This window comes from Leopardus geoffroyi, chromosome A1 (assembly GCF_018350155.1).
Source record: "Leopardus geoffroyi isolate Oge1 chromosome A1, O.geoffroyi_Oge1_pat1.0, whole genome shotgun sequence".
NCBI lineage: Eukaryota > Metazoa > Chordata > Mammalia > Carnivora > Felidae > Leopardus > Leopardus geoffroyi.
In genome coordinates this window covers 141,466,036-141,491,363 of record NC_059326.1, presented here as the reverse complement: position 1 = coordinate 141,491,363, position 25,328 = coordinate 141,466,036, and the positions used below count along the sequence as shown (strand labels likewise).

The 25,328-nt window shown below is 36.8% G+C and overlaps 1 protein-coding gene across 9 annotated transcripts in view; it reads left to right on the top strand.

Annotated features, from left to right (window-relative positions):
• The window catches only part of WDR41 (WD repeat domain 41), a 204,551-nt gene that overhangs the window by 140,303 nt on the left and 38,920 nt on the right, over positions 1-25,328 (top strand). For 6 of the 9 annotated variants that reach the window (XR_006716697.1, XM_045496340.1, XM_045496374.1 and 3 more), the window contains one exon: positions 15,765-15,880. Coding sequence is in view for 7 of the 9 variants with exons in the window: in XM_045496340.1 (XP_045352296.1) it covers positions 15,765-15,880 (116 nt within the window). In the remaining 2 variants the exon portion in view is untranslated. Of the gene's footprint in view, positions 1-13,157; positions 13,502-15,764; positions 15,881-25,328 lie in introns of those variants that run through there. The other 3 variants (XR_006716706.1, XM_045496368.1, XM_045496357.1) reach the window with 3 other exon arrangements.

Below are 25,328 nucleotides of genomic sequence, written 5' to 3'. Positions count from 1 at the left end.
TAATTCCTATTAGTTGCTGAATAATATCCTATTTATGGATTTTCATTTTATTTATTCAATTGATGGACTTTTAGTTTTTGCTCCCTTTTACCTGTTATTAATATGTGCTATAAATACACATTTCTGTGAAGACATACGTTTTCATTTTTCTTGGTTATATACATAGGAGTGGAATTTCTGGGACCTGTGGGAAAAAAGGGAATTCCAGGAAGATGGCAAACTATACCCCAGGGTGACGGATATTCATCAGGCCTGCTCAAATGGGAGCAGGAAGTTTGAAGTTTTAAGGAGAGAGGTCTCCAGAAATATAATGGAACTGGTATCTTAGAGTCACCAGAAAGAACCAGGAAAAGAGGCAGTTAAGAAGAGCTTTCCTGGGAACAGAACAAACCTGAAATTCTGACCTTAAAAACTGTCCTTGTCTGAATTTTATTGGATCATACTTTAAAGTATAAATTACTTGGGGCATTGTCAGAAACAATCAGCCTATGATTAGTGGAGACTAACAGCTGGTTGTAATACCAAAAGGGGCGGAACACTTAAAAGAAAAATTGGGGAAAGAGATAAAGAGAGCCGTGCCGAAACCGAACATTCAATGATGACTGTCCCATACTGAAGGCTCTGCCCTCTGATGAGCTACAGAAGAATTTTCATACTATGCATGTAGCCTGGATATGTTTGGGGAACATGAGGAATAGTCTGTTAAACTAACCACAAGTCTATTACCTTAGTGATTTAGTTTAACCACTAAATCAATACACAAGCAAACAACAACAAAAATAAGCACCAGAGAAAAAGAGAAATATGCAGCCAGTGTTGATACAGTTGTATTACCTAAAAGTTCAGTTTTATAGAAACTACCTGTGAGGGTTGCTGGAGAGGAGGTGGGTGGGGAGATGGGCATTAAGGAGGGCACTTGTTGGGGGTGCCTGGGTGGCTCAGTCGGTTAAGCGTCTGACAGCTCAGGTCATGATCTCGTGGTTCGTGAGTTCGAGTTCTGTGCTGACAGCTCAGTGCCTGCAGCCTGCTTCAGATTCTGTGTCTCCCTCTCTTTCTGCCCCTCCCCTGCTGGTGCTCTGTCTCTGTCTCAAAAATAAATAAAACATTAAAAAAATTTTTAAAAAGGAGGGCACTTGTTGGGATGCGTACTGGGTGTTATATGTAAGTGATCAATCACTGGGTTCTACTCCTGAAACCCATACTGTACTGTATGTTAACTGACTTGAATTTAAATAAATAAATTTAAAAAAAAAGAAAAAATGAATGAAAAGTACCTATGAGGGATGCCAGACATAGGATGTCACAGAGTTCAAAGCAGCTTTTATAAATGTGGTCAAGGAGCTAAAGGAAGCTATCCTTAAAAAAATAAAAGATTCTGTGATGACAACATCTCATCAAATAGAGCATACCAATAAAGAGACAAAAATTGTAAAACAGAATGAAAAGGAAACTTTGGACTTGGAAAGTTAAATAACCAAAATGAAAAAGTCACTGGAGAGCTTCAACAGCAGATTTGAACTGTCAGAAAAAAAGAATCTGCAGACTGAAGAATAGGTTGATATAAATTGTGTAACTAAAAAAAAAAAAAAAAAAAAGGAAAAGAAAAAAATGACAGAACCTCAGAGAAATGGGGGACACATTAAGCATATCAACATATAATATGAATATCAGAAGGATGAGAATGAATAAAGGAATAGAAGTATTTAGAGATATGGCTGAAAACTTCCCAAATTTGATGAAAAACATTAATCTACACATCCAAGAAGCTCAATAAACTACAAGAAGCTCAATAAAATACAAGCAAGATAAATATAAAGAGATCCACAACTAGTTACATCATAGGAATGAAATCCTTTTACTTTGAGTCAGTAGTGAGTAAGCAACATTTACCATCAAATGTCACAGCCATAAGATTGTAAACACTGAATATTGATTTACCAAAAATTTGTTATTTATTGAGAGGATGGTAAAAAGGAACATTGGTAATACAGTTGCAGTGGTGAGATGAGGCAAGTTTAATGTGAAGTTTAATGTGAAGTTTACAGTTAGTGTTAATCCTCATGTAACATAAGAAATCAAAGATCTCAAAATGATGCAAAGAGAACAAAAATAAAAGCAAAAGATAGCAGTGTATGCACATTTTCAGAAATATGTAGGTAAATTGAAAAAGGAGCAGCTACAGCCTTCAAAGTGGTTGCTTTTGGAGGCAACACTGGGAATGGGTTGGACAGCATGTTTTGTTTTTTGTTGTAAGCCCTTAGTACAATTTGACTTTATGTATATACATATTTTTTACATCCATAAAATGCAATTTAATTTTTTTACCTTACCACAAATGGTGATACTTCTTTTTCTTTTTCTCCAGCTTTATTGAGATATATTTACACATAACTATTTTAAGTGTGAGGTATACAATGTGATGATTTGATACATGTATATATTGCAAAATGGTTAGTAAGGTTAGTTATCACCTGACATAATTATCTTTTTTTTTGTGTGTGTGGAGAGAACATTTAAAATCTACTGTCTTAGCGACTTTCAGGTATATAACACACTGTTGTTAACTATGGTCACCATGCTCTACATAGATCCCCAGAACTTACTTGTCTTACAACTGGAAGTTTGTACCCTTTGACCAACATCTCCCTGTTTCCCCCAAGTGCCTGGCAACGACTGTTCTACTCTAGTTTTTATGTGTTCAGCTTTTAAAAATTCCACATATACATGAGATCATATATTTGTCTCTGTCTGACTCATTTCACTTAACATAATACCCTCAGGGTTCTTCCACATTGTCACAAATGGAGGGATTTCCTCCTTTCTCATGGCTGAATAATAGTCATGTGTGTGTGTGTGCGTGCGTGCGTGTGTGTGTGTGTGTGTGTGTGTGTGTCCCATTTCTTTGTTTAGTCATATTTTAATGGACACTTAGGTTGTTTGTTTCTTTGTTTTGGCTATTGTGAATAATGCTACAGCGAACATAGGAGTGAGGATATCCTTCAAGATAATTATTTAATTTCCTTTGGATATATACCCTGAGGAGGGATTGCTGGATCATGTGATAGTTCTTTTTAATTTTTTGAGGAATTTTCATGACATTTCCATAGTAGTTGCACCAATTTGTATCCCCACCAACAGTATACAGTGTTTCCTTTTTTCCACATCCTCACCAATACTTGTTATTTCTTGACTTTTTGGTAATAACCATTTTAACAGGTGTGAAGTGACATCTCATTGTGGTTTTGATTTCGCATTTCCCTGCTAATCAGTGATGTTGAGAATCATTTCATGTATCTGTGGGCCACTTGTATGTCCTTTTTATTTATTTATTTTTTAAAAATTTATTGTCAAATATATAATATATATATACAATTATTGTCAAATTGTATGTCCTCTTTAGAAAAATGTCTGTTCAGGTTCTCTGACCATTTTTAAATTAAATTATTTGTTTTTATGCAGTTGAGTTGTATGAGTTCCTTGTATAATTTGAATATTAACCCCTTATCAGATAGATGGTTTGCACGTATTTTACTCCATTACAAACATTGCCCTCTTGTTTTTTTTATTGTTTATTTTGCTGTGCTTTTTTAGTTTGATGTGGTCCCACTTGTTTATTTTGTTTTTTATTGCTTATATTTTTGGTGTCATGTCCAAAAAAATTATTGCCAAAACTAATGTCAAGGAGCTTTTCTCCTATTTTCTTTTAGTAGTTTGATGATTTCAGGTCTTATGTTTAAGACTTTAATTCATTTCAAGTTAATTTTTGTGAGTGGTTTCAGCTAGGAGTCCAGTTTCATTCTTCTGTATGTACTTACCAGTTTTCCAAGCACCAGTTGTTGAAGAGACTTTTCTTTCTCTGTTGAGTATTTTTGGCTCTCTTGTCAAATACTAGTTATCTTTATATGTGAAGGTTTACTTCTGGGCTTTCAATTTTGGTACATTGGTCTATGTGTCTATTTTTATGCTAGTACCATTCTGTTTTGATTACTCGAACTTTCTAATGTAGTTTGAAATCACGAAGTGTGATGCCTCCAGCTCCGTTTTTCTTTCCCCATATTGCTTTGACTATTTGGGGTCTTTTGTGATTCCATATGAATTTTAGAATGGTTTGTTCTATTTCTGTGAAAAATGCCATTGGAATTTTGATAGGGATTGCATTTGATAGGGATTCATAGATGGTTTTAAGTAGTATAGACATAACAATATCAGCTCTTCTGATCATGAACATGGGGTATCTTTCTATTTGTGTCTTCTATTTATTTCATCAGTGTCGTATAGTTCTTGATGTCTTATAGATCTTTCACCTACTTAGTTAAATTTATTCCTAGATATTTTATTGTTATTGATTTCATTGCAAGTGGGATTTTTTTCTGATAGTTTGTTGTTACTGTTGTTAGTTATAGAGATGCAACTTATTTTTTCAACAATGATTTTGTATTATGTAAATTTACTGAATTTTTAAAATTAGTTCTAACTAATTAGTTCTATTAGTTTTTGGTGGAGTCCTAAGAATTTTCTGTATATAAGATCATATCATCTCTAAACAAAGACAATTTTACTTTTTCTTCCCCCTGATTTGAATGCCTTTAATTTCTTGCCTAATTGCTCTGGTTAGGATTTCCAGTAGTGTGTTGAATAGAAGTGACAAGAGTAAGCACCTTTATTTTGTTCCTGATCTTAGAGGAAAAGCTCTCAGCTTTTCACCATTGAGTATGATGTTATTTGTGGGCTTATCATGTATGGCTTTTATTATGTTGAGGTACATTCCTTCTTACCCCATTTGTCATGAGTTTTTATGAAAAAAGGGTATTGAATTTTGTCAAATGCTTTTCTCTATCTGTTGAGATGATTATATGATTTTTATCTTTCATTCTATTGATGTATGTTACATTTATTGATTTTCATATGTCGACCCACCCTTGCATCCCACACTTGCTCATGGTATATGATGTTTTAATGTGCTGTTCAATTTGGTTTGCTAATATTTTGTTGAGAATTTTTGCATCTCTGTTCATCAGGAGTGCTGGCTTGTAGTTTTATTTTCTGGTTGTCACTTTATCTGGCTTTGGTATCAGGATATTGCTAGCCCTGTAAAATGAGTTTGGGAATGTTTCCTCTTTAATTTTTTGAAAGTGTTTGAGAAGGATTGACATTAATTCTTTTTATATATTTGGTAGACTTCACAAGTAAAATCATCTGATCTTTGGCTTTTTTTGTTGTTGTTGGCAAGTTTTTTGATTACTGATTCTATTTCCCTTATTATTGGACCATTGTTCAGATTTTCTATTATTCAGTCTTGGTAGGTTGTATGTTTCTAGGAATTTATCCATTTCTTCTAGATTATCCAGTTTGTTGGCATATAATTATTTATAGTAGTTTCTTATAGTAATCCTTTGTATTAATGTGGTATCAGTTATATTATCTCCTCTTTCTCTTCTGATTTTATTTGACTCTTTTTTTTTAGTTTAGCTAAAAGTTTGTCAATTTGTTTACCTTTTTAAAAAACCAATTCTTAGTTTCATGAATCTTTTCTGTTGTTTTTCTGGTCGCTATCTTTTTAATCTGTGCTCTGATATGTGTGACTTCTTTCTTCCTATTAACATTGGGCTTAGTTCCTTGAGTTATAATGTTTGTTTGAGATTTTTGTTTCCTTTCTAAAATATAGGTGTTTATCACTATGAAGTTTTCTATTAGAACTACTTTTGATGTATCCCATAATTTTTGTTATGTTGCTTCCTTTTTTGTTTGTTTCAAGATATTTTGATTTCACTTTTCATTTCTTCTTTGACTCATTGGGTGTTCAGGAGTGTGTGGTTTAATTTTCACATATTTGTGAATTTTCTAGTTTTCCTCTTGTTTTTGTTTCTAGTTTCATACCAGTGTGGTTGGAAAAGATACTTCGTATGATTTCAGCAATCATAAATTTGCTATTTCAATCTTCCTAAATCTGTTAAGATTTATTTTGTGACCTAACATGTAATCTATCCTGGAGAATGTTTTATGTACATTTGAAAAGAATGTGTATTCAGCTGCTGTTAGATGGAATGTTCTATGTAAGTCTGTTAGGTCCATTTGGTTTAAAGTTTAGGGGGCGCCTGGGTGGCGCAGTCGGTTAAGCGTCCGACTTCAGCCAGGTCATGATCTCGCGGTCCGTGAGTTCGAGCCCCGCCTCAGGCTCTGGGCTGATGGCTCAGAGCCTGGAGCCTGTTTCCGATTCTGTGTCTCCCTCTCTCTCTGCCCCTTCCCCGTTCATGCTCTGTCTCTCTCTGTCCCAAAAATAAATAAACGTTGAAAAAAAAATTTTTAAAGTTTAGTTCAGTTGCAGTGTTTTGTTATTAATTTGCTATCTAGATGATCTGTTGTTGAAAGTGGGTTATTGAAGTCCCTGTTATTGTATGTATTGTCTATTTCTCCCTTCAAATCTTTTAGTATTGCTTAATTTTTTTAGGTGCTTCTATGTTGGGTGCATATATATTTACAATTCTTATATCCTCTTGAGAAGTTGACCCTTTTATCATCATATAATGGCCTTTTTTGTTGACAAAGTTTTTGTGTTAAAGTCCATTTTATTACAAGTATGCTACTCCTCTCTTTTGGTTTACACTTGAATGAAACTTTTTTTTTCATCCTGTCACTTTGAGTTTTTGTGTGTCCTTAAAGCTAAAAGTCAGTCTTTTGGGGTGCCTCAGTGGCTCAGTCCATTAAGTGGCTGACTCTTGCTTTTAGCTCAGGTCATGATTTATGGTTTGTGAGTTTAAGCCCTGCATCAGGCTCTGTGCTGACAGAGTGGAGCCTGTTTGGGATTCTCTCTCTCCCTCTCTCTCTGCCCCTCCCCATCTTGTGCTCAGTCTCTCTCTCTCTCAAAAAATAAATAAACAACAAGAAAAGTAAAGTCTGTCTTTTGTAGGTAGGATATACTTAGGTCTTCAGCTAGTCTCTGCCTTTTGATTGGAGAATTTAGTTCATTTACATTTAAAGAAATTATTGATAGGTAAGGATTTACTAATGCCATTTTATTAATTGTTTTTCTGGTTGTTTTGTAACTCCCCCTGTTCCTTTCTTTGTAGATTGATGATTTCTTGTAGTGTTATGATTTGATTTTTCTTCTATTTATCTTTTGTCTCTCTCCTCTGTTTTTGCTTTCTGGTTATTATGAGGCTCACACAAAACATCATGTAGATATAATAGTTTCTTTTAAACTGATAAGAACTTAACTTTATTTGCATATAAAACTCTCCCCTTTAATTCCCCCACATTTTGTTTTTGATATCACAGTTCACATCTTTTTGTATTGTGCAGCCATTAATAAATTATTTTAACTATAGTTAATTGTAATTTTATTTTTTTAACGTCTTTATTTATTTATTTTGAGAGAGAAAGAGAGAGAACAAGCTGGGGAGTGGCAGAGTGAGGGGGACAAAGAATCCAAAGCGGGCTTTGTGCTAACTGTAGAGAGCCTAATGCAGGCTTGAACTCATGAACCATGAAATCATGACCGGAGCCAAAGTTAGGCAAAGTTAGGCAGTCACTTAACTGACTGACAAACCCAGGTGCCCACTATAGTTAATTTTAATACTTTAGCCCTTTAACCTTTTACTAGAGTTGATTAACACACTACCATTTTACAGTAGTATTCTGAATTTGACTATATACTTACCATTACCACTGTGTTTTATGCTTTATGGTTCTCTGTTACTAATTACTGAAATTGGGGAAGCTAATTTCTTGTCTTATTTCAGCTTGAAGAACTTCTCTCAGCATTTTTGGGTAAGGCAAGTCTAGTGGTGTTAAACTTCTTCATCTTTTGTTTGTCTGGAAAGGTATTTGTCTCTCCTTCATTTTTTAAGGACAGCTTTGCCAGATAAAGTACTCTTGGTTGGCAGGTTTTTTTTCCTTACAGAACTTTGAACATAATATCCCATTCTCTCCTAGTCTTCTAAGATTTTTGCAGAGAAATTTGATAGCCTTATGAGGATGTCCTTATACATGAAATATTTTTTTCTCTTGTTGTTTTTAGATTTTCTTTGTTTTTGGTTTCAGAGTTTTATCACTTTGTGCCTTGGGGAAGATATTTTTGGGTTGAAATTAATTGGAGACCTTTTAGCTTCATGAACATGGTTATCCAGATCTCACCCCAGATTTGGGAATTTCTCAGCCATTATTTCTTGAAACAAGCGTTTTGCTCTTTTCCCACTATCTTCTCTGGGATTCCAGTAATGTGTAGATTCTTCATAGGATCCCCATTTGTTTCATGCTTTCTGAGAGCATTGGCTGCTATTCTCCCAGCCACTCCCTAGCCCGCAGCTGTGCAGCAGACTTTGGTATTCTAAATGGGACAAGAAAGAAGTGGTTCCCTTCGACAGTGTCTTGCACAGTTAGGGAAAATTGGAACTCACTGATATGCTTTCAGTTTTCTCCATTGGTGAAATCATAGGTGAACAAGATTTTTCTTGTCACTGAGATATGCCATCTTGGAGACAGGATGATGTGGGTAAAGTAAAACTGTTCCTTTTACCCTCTTGAATGTGTCTAATCTTGGATTTTTTTTTTCTCGGATGGTATGCTGAAACTTTTCTGCCGGACTCCCAGAGTTTCACAGAGGTACTCACCTCCGTGGGTGATTATCTAAATCAGTGCTAGTTGGGGGGAAGATGGTAGAAAACTTATTCCTTAATGTTGATGATGTCACTTTTTATTTTAAATTGTGTAAAATAAACATAATATAAAATTTATCATTTTAACTGTTTTGAAATGCAGAGTTCACTAGGGTTAAGTACATTCACATTGTTGTGTCATCAATCTCCAGAACTCTGATGATTATTTTTTAACCAGATTTTCTTAGAACTTACTCCTTAAACTTACTCAATACTAATTTGTGTGAGCATTTGTTACTCTTTAGCTGTTTCTTCTTAAAATACAAGAATCTCCTCAAGGGTAACCTAAAAATCTAGTGTAAGTTCTTTGAGATCAATTACCATAAGATTTTAAATTGTACAATTTTGAGGATCCTCCATTCATAACAAAATGTCTCACAGTGTGTTCCAGTTCCCTTTTCTTCCTTGTAAAGTTTTAGAAGCAGCTTGTCTTTCTATAAGAAATACTCCTGAGATTTTCATTAATATTTTCCATCTGGGCCTTGAAGTTTCTTTTTCAGAACATTTTAAACTATGAATTCAATTTTGTTAATGGTTATAGAACTACTTAAGTTATCTCTTTGAGCTTGAATGAGTTTTAGTAGTTTTTGTTATTTGAGAAATTGGTTCATTTCTTTTAAGTTGTGAAATCTGTGTATAGAGCTATTTATAATATTCTCTTACTACCTTTTTATGTCAGTAGGGTCTGTAGTAATATCCTCTTTTTCATTCCCTTTAATGCTAATTAGTTTCTTTCTTTCTCCTTTCTTGTCAATCTTGCTTGAGGTTTATCAATTTTACTGATCTTAAAAAAAAAACACCAGATTTTAGTTTCATTGGTTTTCTCTGTTCAGGTTCATGATTCTTTACTCTAACATCTGTATTCTGCTATTGAATCTATACAGTGAGTTTTTTATTTTGATCATTGTATTTTCAATTCTTAATTTCTGTTTGGTTCTTCTATTTTATATATTGTATTTCTTTGTTGATGTTTCGAATTTTAACATTTGTTTCAAGAATGTTCACAATTGCCATTTAAAGTTTTATAGTAGCTCTTTAAAGTCTTTGTCAGATAATTTCAGCATCTGTGTCATCGTGTCATTGACATCTGTTGATTGTGTTTTCCCATGTGAGTTGAGATTTTTGTATTTCTTCATATGCCAAGTAATTTTGGATTGTATTTCTGGGCCTTTGAAATATGACGCTAAAAAGTGGTTTTATTTAACTCCTAAAGAGAATGTTGGGATTTTTTTTAGTAGTTTACCTGGCTAGATTTAGACACAAGTTCCAACCTGTGACTGTGATTCCAATATTGGCTCAGTTTAAGCTTTTGCAGTGTTAGTTGAATTTGTCCTATGTGTGTACCACGTAGTAATTAGTCTTGGATTGAGTGAAATTGTTAGCTTAGTTCTCAGTGTCTTTCGTATGCTAATTAGAATAAGATCGATGCATATTCAGGTGAGAGAAGTGAGCCCTGGAGTTTAATTCAATATTTTATGGAGTTTTCCCTTTCTGCTATCTCTCTAGTACTTTCAGGTTCTTTGGATCTCTGGTCAGAAACCACCTACTTCCATCATTGTTCCACCTCTTTTACTCACTGGTGAACAGACAGAGGGGAAAAGAGCAATAAAAAGCTTTGGACCCACCATCTTGCTGCCTTAACTTCATCAAATGAAGAAGTTTCTTTTCCTTCAGGATTTTGGCTCCTGCGATCTCCTCTTGGTAGTCACTGTTGCTGCCACCATTGTTATGGGATATCTTGGAGTCTGTGACATGAGAGATTGGAGAAATGGAATGAACCCTCCCAGGTGCCCCTTTTGGCTCCTTTTTATAATGTATTTCTCTTTATTGATATTCTAATCTTGTTTATGCATTGTTTTCCTTTGTCCCTGTCTTCCTGTACTTCTTTGAGTGTCTTTTTTTTTCTTTTTAAATTTTTTTTTTTAACGTTTATTTATTTTTGAGACAGAGAGAGACAGAGCATGAACGGGGGAGGAGCAGAGAGAGAGGGAGACACAAAATCGGAAGCAGGCTCCAGGCTCTGAGCCATCAGCCCAGAGCTCGATGCGGGGCTCGAACTCACAGACCGCAAGATCGTGACCTGAGCTGAAGTTGGACGCTTAACTGATTGAGCCACTCAGGCGCCCCCTTTGAGCGTCTTTAAAAAGACAATTTTAGGAGCTCCTGGGTGGCTCAGTCACTTAAGCATCCAACTCTTATTTTCAATTCAGGTCATGACCTCACAGTTTGTGAGATTGAGTCCTGCATCAGGTTCTGTGCTGATAGTGTCTGGAGCCTGCTTGGGATTCTCTCTCTTCCTCTTTCTCTCTGCCACTTCTCCACTCTCTTCTCTCAGTCTCTTTCTCAAAATAAATAAATAAACATAAAAATAAAAAGACAGTTTTAAAAAAGTCTTTGTCTAGTAATCTCAGTGTCTAGGCTTTTCAGGGTCAGTTCTGTCGATTAATTTTGCTCCTTTGAATGGGCCATACTTTTTGATTCTTTGTATGCCTTTGGTTTTTTGTTTTTTGAAAACACTGGACATTTGAATCTTTTAATGTGTCAACTTTGGAAATCAGATTTCCCTCCTTCCCCAGAATTTGATGTTTTTTGATTGTTTTTGTTTTTGTTTTTTGAATGTTGAAAAGTGTCTCTGTGTTGGGGATTAGCTTGAGTTGAAAGCTCAAGGTCTCCTCATGTCTTTTTTTAAGCCAGTGTCTTTCCCTGTGCACATGTGGGTTTCTAAATTTCTCTATGTATGTGGTTGCTTTTGAATGACTTAATCTTTAAATTAATATAAGGCCCCAAATAAGGAAAAGGGCAGGGAAGAAACCTAAAGATGTGTTATTTCTTTAAATGCCCTGTAAGCAGCTGTAGTCAATAGGGATTGAAACAATGATGGCCAGGTTCTGTGCTAGCCAAGATTTCCCCTGAAAGCTGCAAACTTTTAAATAGAATTTAGAGCTTCAAAATAGTTTATATTAAGTCTGCCAGTACATTTGTTGTCTTGGTAGAGAGAGGGGATTCCTGGTGCTTACTACTCCTCCAGTTTCTCCGAGGTCACTCTCATAGAATCTTTTATAAATTTCTTTCTCAGCTGCCCTAAAAGGAACCAAGGGAGAAAATCTTCATCCATGGACCAGTGCTTTAGAGACCAGAAAAGTGTTCTTAGATCAGACTAACGAGGCAGTGGGAACCCCTCCCCCACCAAGAATATGGAAACTCAGAAGGATAAAATTTAGTCTACGTGGGCAACCATGTTGCCTGATTTGAAGATTGACCTTCCAGGACCCAAATCCTGGTGTTTCTGGGTATTGTTTCACTTAAGATGAGTCCCCCTTTACTAGGGGCTAGTCAGTCTCTATTCGGTCTATCTTTATTTGCATACAGACTACAATTTTGGGCTAGCACACTGAAGGCAACCTTTTCCTGACCTTTTTGAGTGTTCCTTTGTCAAGTGCATTCACAATGAATACACAGATGAATCACAGAAGATTCCAGTTCTCCAGGGACTGGTAGTTACATTGATCAGCTGCCTATAGCCAACATACCTTCATGTAGAGGGTATGGCCCTCTATTAGTGGTGTCCAGTACATTCGGCTTTGATCCTAGAGAGCAGCAATTTTACTGCTTTTGGGATCTTGGTGCATCTGTACCCAGTACATGTTTTTGAATTAATGCAGTGGTTGGGACAATTGTGGTAGGTTCTCTATAAGAATTTACTGCTAGGACCCTCATTTGAACCTAATAATCACATATGCAAATATATGCACGAACTTTTACAGACATAAGTATTAGTAGTCCCTAGACCAGTGATCCTCAAACCTTGCTACTCATCACCTGAAGAACTTTCCCCAAGCCCTAATTCCTATGTTCTAACCATGGAGATTGTTTTAGTTAAGTCTGAGGTGGAAGCTGGAAATGTGTGTTTTTCAAAAGCTACCTCATAATTTTGATAGGCAGCCAGAGTAGAGGACCACAACCCTTTGAATGCCTAAGAAAATCTAGTAGTCACAACAGACGATTTAAAGTGCCTTCTATTATTTTGGGAGATTCTGGTTTAGAAAGTCAAGAGCAGTAGTTTTGGAGCAGCATGGAGATTGTATTCCATTTTCAGTGTAGTCACTTAGATAAACTACTGATTTTTCAGAGCTTCAGGCTTTTTTTTTTTTTTCTTGTAATGAAATAGGCATTATAGCGTTACCATGAGAATTTATGTAAAGCCTTACTTAGCACCTCTACTACAGCACACAATAAATGTTGGTCAGATTTATTCTGGTGTACACACGTGCCACTGGATTTGTCCAGATGCAGAATCTACTGAAGTACACCTTCTCTAGCCAGTCCTTTAGGAAACCAGGGGGTTGGACAAGTTAGTTTTCTAGTCCCCCCAGCCAAGTGAAGGTAAAAGCCAACCAAGGAGGAGGCTGTTGGTACTGGTTGCTCTCCGGGCTCCAAGTGCTGTGTTACGTATGTCCACCAGGGGCCACTGAAGCTACCGAAACTCCGAGCGCTAACCTGGCGAGGCCTCCGCGCGTGCTCACTGGGTGCTACGCGTGCCTGTGAATCCCCTCCGCCATTCTAGCTTTTGGCTGCCCCAAACCAAGCCTCTGTGTCTGAGTAGGGCAGCGCTTTGGGGACACAAATATTCCCTTTTCTTTGGGCTTCGCCTTGTACTTCTTCGTTCCCAGGGCAAATCTGGGGCGGCAAGTATTAGTGTCTCCATTGCGCTGCTGCCCAGGAGATAGAAGGCTGAGCCCCGCACAGAGTTCAGGCTGACTGGGTCCTGGGCCCAGCGAGAAGCTGCCGCTGCCCGGATGTTGCGATGGCTGATCGGGGGAGGCCGAGAACCTCAGGGACTGGCCGAGGTAAACCCCCTGGCGACTCTGCCTGCCGCCACAGAGGCCGAGCATGCCTGACCAGTGGCTTTTGTCAGAGTCCAGTGCCTCATCCAGACGTGGGAGACCCGGGCGGAGGCGGGGCCTGCGGGTTCGGAGGCCGGCAAGGGCGGGGTTGGCGTGCGGGCGTGCGGGGGACGCCCTTCCTGTGGCTAGTCTGAACTGTTGATCCCCCTAAGATCCTGAGAATTAAATATCCCTGTTTCAAAAGGAGGTAACTGAAGCTGATGTGATTCAACAGCAGGCTCAAGGACATTCAGCTAGCCTTCTCCGTGCTTAAACTAGCTTCATTTCAATTATAGAAGTATCTGGCTTATGAGAAACAAGTGGTGACTGCAACTTTCTACTTAAGGTTTATTAGAGTTGGTGTCATTTCCCACCAACTGATGCTTGCTCAGGAAATAGAATATTTGATTATTTACCCAAGAACAAAAAAGGATAGAAGTATTTTAAAAAATTAATATGCTTCAAAGTCAAAAAAGTGATTTTGTAATTAACTGCTGTTTTTTGGTTCCATAGTCTGGCTTTCTTCATGGGCCTGAATAATTGTGTTGACTATAATGAAATTTATATTTGAAAGACTGAATACAATAATTTTGGAACCTTGAAAGGTTTTGTATGCCACCCGAGAATTAGAATTTGTGTTGAATTCCCGTTATTTCTCATAGGAAGTAGTTGTTTAGATTGTTAAAAATGAAAAATTTGGGTAGTTGTGAGTCAGCAACCTTACTTCTCACTTTTAACTTCCTCATATTTTTGCAGTTGAGGCTTACTGTCTATTAAAAGCATTTATTTCAAATTAGACTCATTTCAGATAGGCTGAAATCCTAAGGATTATGGAAAAGTTGTAGAAAATTATCATTTATGTGACATGATAATTCAAAATTAACCCATTTATTTGATGAATCATATAATTAGATTAACTGATTCTGCCTTTCCTGATAAATTTTCATTTAGGGCAAGTGGTATACAGTTTTCAGATTTCTCAGTTTTGTTTTTCTAGTCAGAACCACTGCCAGAAGTGAGATGGGATAAATAGAAAGCACCCACTGCTTTGGGGATGATTTTTTGGGGAAAACACTTAGGCATGCTAGTTCCATGTTTTGTGTAACTGTTGTGAATTTGCGCATTGTTGGAACCAATGATTTTCCTTAATTTATGCGAGAACTTTGTATCCAGACTTCTAGTTTCACAGTATTTCTCTGGTGGGATGTTTTGCCCTTAGGGGACATTTAGCTATGTCTGGAGACATTTTTGATTTTCAGGATGAGGAAGGTTAGATTTCTATTAGCATCTAGTATGTAGAAACTACAGATACCGCTGAATATTCTACAGTGCACAGAATAGTCCTCAACCACAAAAAATTATTTGGCCCAAAATCTCAGTAGTGGCAAGTTTGAGAAATTGCAGTTCAGAGGTTAAGAACAAAGGTTTTATCATGAAATAGTATTGGGTTTGACTACAGAAATGAGGTTAATAAGACCTACCTTACAGAATTGTTGAGTGAATTATATGCCGTATATGATTTGCACAGTGTCTGGCTTATGGGCTGTGACCTAATTCTCTGTTAGCAATTATCTTTATCAGACTTACTGTCCAAAATGGAATTTATTGAATTTATCAACTCCAAAGGATTTCATCCTTTCTTTTATTCATTCAACAATCATATATTGAGTACCTATAACGGGCTAGGCACTGTTGTAGTCTCTATTTTACCCTTTTGATCTGCAGTTTTGTTGTCAAGTTTTAATTGAGAAACACTCATTCTAAAATACTGAGTTAGATTGGCCCATTGATTTTTTTAGGTCAGGTTTATTGAGATACAGTCTCCTTAACATAAAATTCACCCTTTTTGTAAATATATTGTGACTTGAAAATACTAAAATGAATGCAAGAGTGAGATTTTTTTCTTCCCTTTTAGATTGTTTTTAGATAACAATTTGAAGAATGATGATCTGAGTTTAAAGATTATATTTAGGTCACTTCTAACAAAGAAGAAAAAATTCATGATGTGAATTTGTGGTTAAGAGAAATATTTTATGTTAAATTGGCAGTTAGTTGATATTAGGGGAAATCATATATAGTATTAGAACATGATATCATAGCTTTTTAAGTCTTATATTCTTAGATGTACACCATGAAGTAGGGTATTTTATTTTGCTATGGTTATTTATCATAAATAATTTAATTTCTCTTTCTCTCTTGTTTTTGTTTTCTTTTTATCCAATACAAGAAATCTCCCTTACAGACAATAGGTGAAGAACAAACCCAGAATCCCTACACTGAACTGCTTGTACTGAAAGCTCATCATGATATTGTACGGTTTCTGGTACAGTTAGATGAATACAGGTAAGAAGCTCTAGTTGTCCAGTTGCCTACTGTTTGGAAAGAGCTTTTAGGGAATTGTATATTTGAAAACAGCTTCATAATTAATACATCTTTTCTAAAAATTTCAAATCTGATCATCTGATCTAAAAATTTCAACTATTTACTCGAAATTGACATCTGCATCTTAATGAAATATGCGTCTGAAGTCATTTTTTGCCCAGAAGTCAGCATGTCATATTTGGTGATTTGATGGTTATTTTTATTTGAAGTTTCTTTTGTTTTTTATTGCTCAGGAAAATTTTTTGTTAGTTTAGAAGAAGTGTATGACTTTAAAATTTGCTTGTAAACAAATTTTACACGAGTTTTGTTAAGGTGAACCTAAATTTGAGAAACAAATATGGGAAATGTTTAACTATCAAGTACCTACTAGGAATGTGCTATTTTTAGTAGAAAGTAAATATTTAATCTGAATCTTATGTTAATGAGGAAATCCTTTTAAAATGTTCATTATTTACTTTCTTGTCAACTGAGATAATACTGTGTTTAACTGCAAATAGAGATGAAGTATGTAGGTCTTAGGATTATAGATTTAGCTCATTTCTGATGTATGTATCTGTTTATTAAGCCCTTAGTCAATTAAAGGTTATCCTTTGTAATATGTAGCATAATAACAATTAGAGGTAACTAATTAGTAACTTAGAGGTAACTAAGTAGTTGTGTAACTACTTAATATTTGTCTTCACTAGAATCTAAACTTCATGGGAGGCATGTTTTTCTTATTCACCACAGTATCCTTAGTACCTGAGACAGTGCTTTACATATAGCAGGTGATTAATAGTTGTTAAATGAATGAATATGACCCCACAGACAATATTAAGTGTGCATGTTTACTGCCATCCTAACTCCCTAACCCCTGTCTGTTGTTCCTATCAATTTTTCTGCTATCATCTCTAATCTTCTCTTTTACCTTTGATACTTTTTTTTTTTTTCCATTTTTGACTCCATGGGTGACTGCTGTTGTGATTATTCCTAATTCTGACCCATCACTTCTCATGTCTATTAGCCTTGTCTTCTCTCTTTTTTTTTTTTTCTTTAATGTCTTTCGTATTGCTTTTCCCATGTGCAGTGCAAGTATGACACTACCTGGAGTTAGATTAAATTTTACAGGTTAGGGACACAGTCCTGCACAGCACTCTCTGCACGTCAGTTGCCAGTTGTAATCTCTAGGGGTCCCAGGCCACTCACACTTCTGACCAACTGGCTACAAATTTCCACTACCGGCTCAGGTGCGATACTTACTAGAAAGACTGACAGAACTCAGGAAGGCGCTGTTCTTAAAATTGCAGTTTTATGATAAAGAATGCCAGTCAGGACCAGCTGAATGCATGGATGCATAGGTCTAGAAAGATCTCAGATCCAAAGCTTCTCTGTTCAGGACATGTCACCCTTTGAGCACATCAGTATGTATTACCAACAAGGAAGCTCACTTAAGTTCTGAGTACCCAGAGTTTTTATTATCCAGAGTTTTATTGGGGTTTATTACATAGGAATGATTGAGTCATTTGCCACCTGATTGAACTCAATTTCCAGCCCTTCTCTCCCTGCCCTTTGCCCATACTTCAGCCTCAGGTTGGAGGGTCAGGCTGATATCCCAGGGCTCACAGCACCAAACCTTTAATTACATGGTTCATATTTCCCACATGGCCAGCCCCTATCCTTAATTGTGTAGGGAGCCCACCCTAAATCATCTCATTAGCATAAACACAGGTGAGTTCTGAGGAGCCCAGCTGCCTTCTAGAAACCAGGGACAAAATCCTGACACATTATTGTACAACACTATGTTCCTCAACTTTTGCTTGAAAAGATTGACCTCATATATATTACTAGCCTTCCAACACTGTTTTGTTGTGATATGACCCAGACAAATCATAACATGTAAACCATAATATAAGAATCTTCAGCCCTTTGGTAGTATTCATTGCTCATATGTTCTAAGAGACACTCTGATTTTTTAGTCAGCCAGCCAGTCAGATTTCTGAAGCTAAGCATCGCTGGAAACATGGGATGTTTGGACCGCTAATTTTTTTTTTTTTAAAGTTTACTTATTTATTTTGAGAGAGAGAAAGAGAGCAGGAGCAGGGAAAGGACAGAGAAAGAATCCCAAGCAGGCTCCGCACTGTCGGTGCAGAGCCTGATTCCGGGCTTTAACTCGAGAACCAGGAGATTCTGACCTGAGCTGAAGCCAAGAGTCAGATGCTTAACCTACTGAGCCACTGAGCCACTCTGCCCCTGGACAGCTAAAGTTCCTTACATGTTTTAGCATAGTAAGTTGCTAAGCAGGTTTTAAAAAAACCCAAATACAGTAAAACCTTGGATTGTGAGTAACTTGTTCTGCAAATGTGCCACAAGATGAGCAAATATTTCTAATAAATTTTAACTTGATAAATGAGCAGTGTCTTGCAGTATGAGTAGTGTGTGACTCCAAACATTGCATGATCACAAGTGAGCCAATGGTTCTTGAAATTTGCTTTAATATACAAGTGCTTTGGATTACAAGCATGTTCCTGAAAGGAATTATGGTCACAAACCAAAGTTTTACTGTAGTTTCTTAGACTATAATCACTAATATTTGGGTCTTAAGGAATCCTCAGATCATGTTGTGTAAGAAAATTAAATAAAAATATACAGTGTACTTTCAGGATGTGATCTTTAAATTTTTATATAGATTAACTGTTAAGATTCCATGTTCGTTACTACCTGTCCTCTGAAATGTCCTCTTGGCTTTTATTACATAGTTAAAGAATCTGCAGAAAAGGCCATCACCTAGAATAATGATCATTGTGAAAATGCTAATATCTGATTACATTTTCCCCACAGTGATGTTCCTGTATAAATAAGTTGTTTAATGATGTAGTAAATGTTCTGTTAACAGTAGAAAGTTATAGATAAGTGTATCAAGTTATATATTACTCTTTTAAATACCACCCCAAACTCAGTGACTTAGTGACAACCTGCTGTTTACTTAGCTCACCAATTATTGGGCTAGGTTCAGCTGGGTGGGTGTTTTCCATCTGTGCCAAGATCAGCTGATCTTGGTTAGGTAGTAAACCTAACCTATGCATCTCTGGTCAACAGGTAAATAGGCTGGGCTGGGTGATTCACATTGGACTCAGCTGGGATGACTGGGATCGCTCTTCATAAGATTGCTCAAGTGCTTGTGCACGTAGTGATCATGGAGTTCTCATAAGAACGAAAGGGAAAGCCCTGTTGTAAGCTCTTCTCACGTCTTTGTGGTGTTTGCTGCTGTATTGTTTGCCAAAGCAAGTCAGGAGCTGGCCAAATTCAACTATGTTGGTAAATAAACTCTACCTTTTGAGGGGAGAAGCAACTAAGTCCTATTGTAAATGGTGCTAGACAAAGGGAGAATAACTTGTGGCCATGTTTGCTGCCCACCGCAGTGAATCTAAATGTCTAAAAATGGATGCAAAACTTACATTTTGGCTTTTGCAATAAAGTGAAGATATTACTACATGAGTCACATTTAATTATTTGTATTCAAGTTATTACTCTGCCAAAATTTACATCTAGTTAGGAAGTTTTTCTGTCAGTCACAGACCTATAGAACTTTCAATCTGTGTTTTGCTTTCAAAAACTGAATTCTGCACTGAAAGAAAAAAACTAAATGGTCACTACTGGTAAGAAAGATATAAGAAATATACAAACTGTATAAGTATTTATTTAAATGGAATTAAGAGCACAGCATTTTCATTCTCAATTTTGTAGTTTAGATAATTTAGAATTATCTTTACTATTCCAGATATATATTATTTTTGCATTGTCAAATTACAGAAATACCTTTTCAGTTTTAAAATAAATACATATTATATTTTATGTGTTTTATTTAATTTTTATGGACCTTACATTCTGGTTTTTTGGTCAGCTGTTGTAATCCAGGTTTCACGCTTCAGGTCTTTAGATAATATCATTTTATTGAGAATTTTGCAGAAGGATTTTCTTGTTTTCTTGGTGGCTCAGCTAAAATCAGTGAGTGGAAAATTTTCACAGATTGGTTTTTGAAGATACCAAATAAATCCTGTATAACCTAACAGACAGCTGCCTTTTCTTTTCTTCTTTAGTGTTTTTTGAACATGAAGTGAGGGTCATATTGATTGGGAGATCACTAAAGAAGGCTAAGCCTCAGCAAGAGTCTTCCAAATAATGGACTGTGCTAAAATTGCATGTAATACTCTAGCATTTGACACATTAAACTAAACTGAGTTCATAACACATTTTAAGAATAGTTTTTTCTGTTGCTCATTTGACCATTCCTTGCTCCTCCAGGAAACAGACAAGGTTATGTAGGATGGTGATCATGACTGGAAAAGAATCAGGTGACCCATGAAATGCCAGACTGGAGAACAAAATGTGCCCTTAGGATAGCTGGTGAAGCTGTACATTTACAAGAAACTAAGTCAACTCAGTACAGTTTGATAATTCACTAACAGTATGCTATATCTTTAAGAAAATATTCTTAAGCTAAGAATATTTTCCTTATATTCAGAGAATAGAAATCAATAGTCAAGGTGATTTAGACCCTCTTAATCCCTTAGTTCCCTGCAAAGCAGATAACAAAATGGAATTAAATATGCAGATGGTTTATTAGAAACACCAGTGAAGGGACAGAGAAAGAAGCAGGATTGGACAAGGGGAGCTGTCTCAGACTATGGTCTGGATCTGACAAAGTCTCTATAGGCCCCATGGGGAGCTCTGGAGGAAAGAATGCCCTTTAGGGGAATTCTATGTTGGATAGAAGTAACTGGGACTTTTAACCCTGCCTTGCTTAGTCATTAGCTGAGGGTCATCCAGGAACATGCTTCTGGCTTCCACCACCTTGCTTAAGTTCCATTACCTGGAAGCCAACTGAGGTAGTATGACTTTGGTTTCAAAACTGAAATGGACCCTGAAGTCAACAGGTAGAGGCTGGTAATCACCTTTCTGAGAGCTGGACAGCTTCTCCTGAAGGGGTATCTGCAAGATCTATATTGCCTTTCCTATACAGACTGTATCTGGGATCAATAATAATTGATGGGAGGAAATTTCTTTTTATAGAAGAATTCAGGCTAGGAAAAATTGTGGAATGGGAATATTGTAATTTTGCAACTTCTAATAAATTTAGAGAGTTTACCGATGGCTGTTAACCTTACATGCACACAAAGAAAAGACTATGAGAAATTACATTTCTTGTTGGAGCATACAAACTGCAAGGAGAAAAATATGAAGAATAAATAGAACAAAAGACTTTAAAGCTATAACAATTACTCCAATTATGAACTTTATTTAGATTCTCCTTCTAATAAAATTTAAAAAAATCATGAGATCGGGAAGTATGATCACTGAGTATGTGGTGACATTAAGAAATTAAATGGTGGGGCGCCTGGGTGGCGCAGTCGGTTAAGCGTCCGACTTCAGCCAGGTCACGATCTCGCGGTCCGTGAGTTCGAGCCCCGCATCAGGCTCTGGGCTGATGGCTCAGAGCCTGGAGCCTGTTTCCGATTCTGTGTCTCCCTCTCTCTGCCCCTCCCCCGTTCATGCTCTGTCTCTCTCTGTCCCAAAAATAAATAAACGTTGAAAAAAAAAAAAATTAAAAAAAAAAAAAAAAAGAAAGAAATTAAATGGTAACTTTGATGTAAAGGATTCCTAAAAGATACACTCTGAAATATTTACTGATGAAATACAGCTAATTGGATTTGCTTCAAAATAATCTGCAGAGGGGGGATTGGGTGTGGTACGGATGAAACAATATTGGTCATGAGTTGATAATTGAAGAGAGATGATGAGTAACTGGGGATTTTTGTCATACTGTTTGCACTTTTATATACATTTAAATTATCCATAATGAAAAATTGAAAAATGATATATTTGATATAGAGGAAATAAAAATGCCAATTTGAAAGGTATTTTTGTTTGAGTATAAAACTTTTTCTTAAAGGGGCACCTGAGTGGTTCAGTTGGTTAAGCGTCTGACTTTTGATTACAGATCAGGTCATGATCTCACAGTCGTGTGATCTAGCCCTGCATCAGCTCTGTGCTGAGCGTGGAGACTGCTTGGGATTCTCTCTCTCCTTCTCTCTCTGCCCCTCCCCTCCTCACTTTCATCTTTCTTCCTCTATCTCTCTCAAAATAAATAAAACTTAAAGATGAAAAAACAAGAAAACTTTTTCTTAGATATTGGATGCAGGAATCACATAGATGGACCTGAACATATTAAGTAATAACTGGCAAAAAGCTGGATTAAAGGATGTTGGCTTTGATATACAACTGCTGTGGGATTTCTCATACTTCATCCTGAGGTAGGTAGACATATCACTCAAATCACTGGTACACCTGGACATCTGCAGGCTTCCCACTCAGATGTAAGCTTACCTCAAAAACAAGAGCAAACCAGAATGTTCCCTCTCTGTATAAACATATCCTCAGAGAAAGCCCTGAAGGATTTGAACTGAGCATGCTCGGTTCATTCTCACACGCTAATTTAACTGGTGGGGCACAGAGGCCAAGATGTTTCTTTAGTAGTTAGAAATTCTTTCACAGAAACTTGAGCTCAGGTGAATAGAGCTACCCTTTATTAAAAAAATTTTTCTTAACATTTTCATTTATTTTTGAGACAGACACAGCATGAGGGAGGAGGGGCAGAGAGAGAGGGAGACAGAATCTAAAGCAGGCTCCAGGTTCTGAGCTATCAGCACAGAGCCCAACACAGGGCTCGGGCCCGCCAATTGTGAAATCATGACCTGAGCTGAAGTCAGACGTTTAACCAACTGAGTAACCCAGGTACCCCTAGAGATTCCCTTTAATTTTTTTTTTTTTCAACGTTTATTTATTTTTGGGACAGAGAGAGACAGAGCATGAATGGGGGAGGGGCAGAGAGAGAGGGAGACACAGAATCGGAAACAGGCTCCAGGCCTGAGCCATCAGCCCAGAGCCCGACACGGGGCTCGAACTCACGGACCGCGAGATCATGACCTGGCTGAAGTCGGACGCTTAATCCACTGCGCCACCCAGGCGCCCCTAGAGATTCCCTTTAATAGAAATCACAGGGAGTTTTGTTTTTCTAGTACTTGAAAACTTTGATGCGTAGTTTAGCTTCTTGTTTGTGATTTGGTGGAGGGGAGAATTTACAAAGGGTTTACCTTTCCTAATGGCCATGAAAACTATGGAATCTTCCAATACCTTCAATGTATGTGAACTAAAGAGGGACGTCAGACATTGACATATTAGAGTTATGTAGTTGTATGCATTTTTTTTTAATGTTTATTTTGGAGAAAGAGAGGCAGAGTGCAAGCGAGGGAGAGGCAGAGAGAGAGGGAGACACAGAATCCTGAGCAGGCTTTGAGCTGTCAGCACAGAGCCTGACACGGAACTCTAACCCACGAACTGTGAGACCATGAGCTGAGCCAAAGTTGGACACTTAACCGACTGAGCCACCCAGGTGCCCTGATGTATGCATTTTTCTTATGGAAAAAAAAAAATCATGTTCAAGTAAATCTAATGAAAGGATCAATGACATCAGTGTCTCTGGGTCATGAAAATGCTTTCAAGTTCCCTTTTATTTCTCTACAGGTCTCTACATACTTCTTTGATTTTCTTCAAGTAGTTCTAGCAAAAAGATAAATAAAAATCTATTTCGGTTTTTATTTTTTTAAGGTTATTTTTTTTGAAAGAGAGCACAACCAGAGGAGGGGCAGAGGGGAAGTAACAGAATCTGAAGCAGATTCACTGTCAGCGCAGAGCCCTAGGGACTCGAACTCTCACAAACAATGAGATCATGACCTGAGCCAAAACCCAGAGTCAGATGCTTAAATGACTGAGCCACCCAGGAGCCCCAGTAAAAATCTATTTTATTTATGTATGTATATGTATGTATGTATGTGTGTTTATTTCTGAGACAGAGACAGAGCATGAGGTGGGGAGGGACAGAGAGAGAGGGAGACAGAGAATCCGAAGCAGGCTCCAGGCTCAGAGCTGTTAGCATAGAGCCCAATGTGGGGCTCGAACTTACAAACCGTGAGATCATGACCTGAGCCGAAGTTGGTCACTCAACCGACCGAGCCACCCAGGCACCTCCAGTAAAAATCTATTTTAAGGGGCGCCTGGGTGGCGCAGTCGGTTAAGCGTCCGACTTCAGCCAGGTCACGATCTCGCGGTCCGTGAGTTCGAGCCCCGCGTCAGGCTCTGGGCTGATGGCTCAGAGCCTGGAGCCTGTTTCCGATTCTGTGTCTCCCACTCTCTCTGCCCCTCCCCCGTTCATGCTCTGTCTCTCTCTGTCCCAAAAATAAATAAACGTTGAAAAAAAAAAATCTATTTTAAATAAAATTTTTGTATATTTTCAATTGTGTTTGGTTTTGGTATTGTAGTACCATTTTTCAACTCTATTTTATTATAAAAATGTATACTACTTTAGTTGCATCATGTATTACATTTGTGGATTATGTGGGAAGTTAGTTAACTATAGGTATTTTCTGTATTGCCATAATAATGTTCTGTTTTTATGTTTCAAGTGCTTTATGATTATGTAGATATTGAATACAGGAAAGTTTATGTGCAGGTTTATGGACTGTACTTTTCATTATATCCTCTAAGGTTATATTGGTATCTGTAGCCACCTTTGACTTAATTGAAATATATTCAAATGAATAAGAACTATTAAATAAGCACTTAGGTAATAGACATAGGAATTCTTGTGAAAATATTTTATACAAATCTTTGTGAAGCTTTGCTGTACATTTCAGTTCACAGTTGGCAAGAATGAGAGCACTTTCTCTAAGATGTTCAAAGGGAAGGTTAAACACCTTCCTTTAAAAGGAATGATTTCTATAAATTAAATTGAGTATAAATGAGAATTCTCAATGGATTCATGATGTGGACCTTGTAGCATTACTTAGTAATGTAGACTGAGTTCTTCAAGGGTAAGAACTATCCTTTTAATCTTTATTTTCAATATCAAATATGTATTATCAAATATAATTATATTTAATGCTTAATATATAGTGTTTAATAAATATTTCTTGAATGAATGAGTGAATCATCAACTCTTATGGTAAATTTAGTTCTCATGATTAGGGGAGGAAAAGACGGGACATTCTAAAAGTTTTTTTATAGGTCTTCTTTAAATCATGCTTCACCTTGTTAAACTTCTTCTCATGTATATAGTTTTTTGCTTAGTCATTTAATTGTATAGTCCGAGTTTTTTTAAAGATGTGGTTTCATGTTGAAGATTATACATAAATATGGGACAGGAACTTGAAAAAAATAAAAGGAATTCCATGTGTGGAGTGGGATGCTGGATTTTAAATTTTTTTAATTTTACTTTTTGTTGTGAGAGTAGATATATTAACAATGATAAAAGAAAAAAATGAGGTTACGTTAATAAACTGAATGATTATCTATTTTACAGAGCCCTTGCAACACT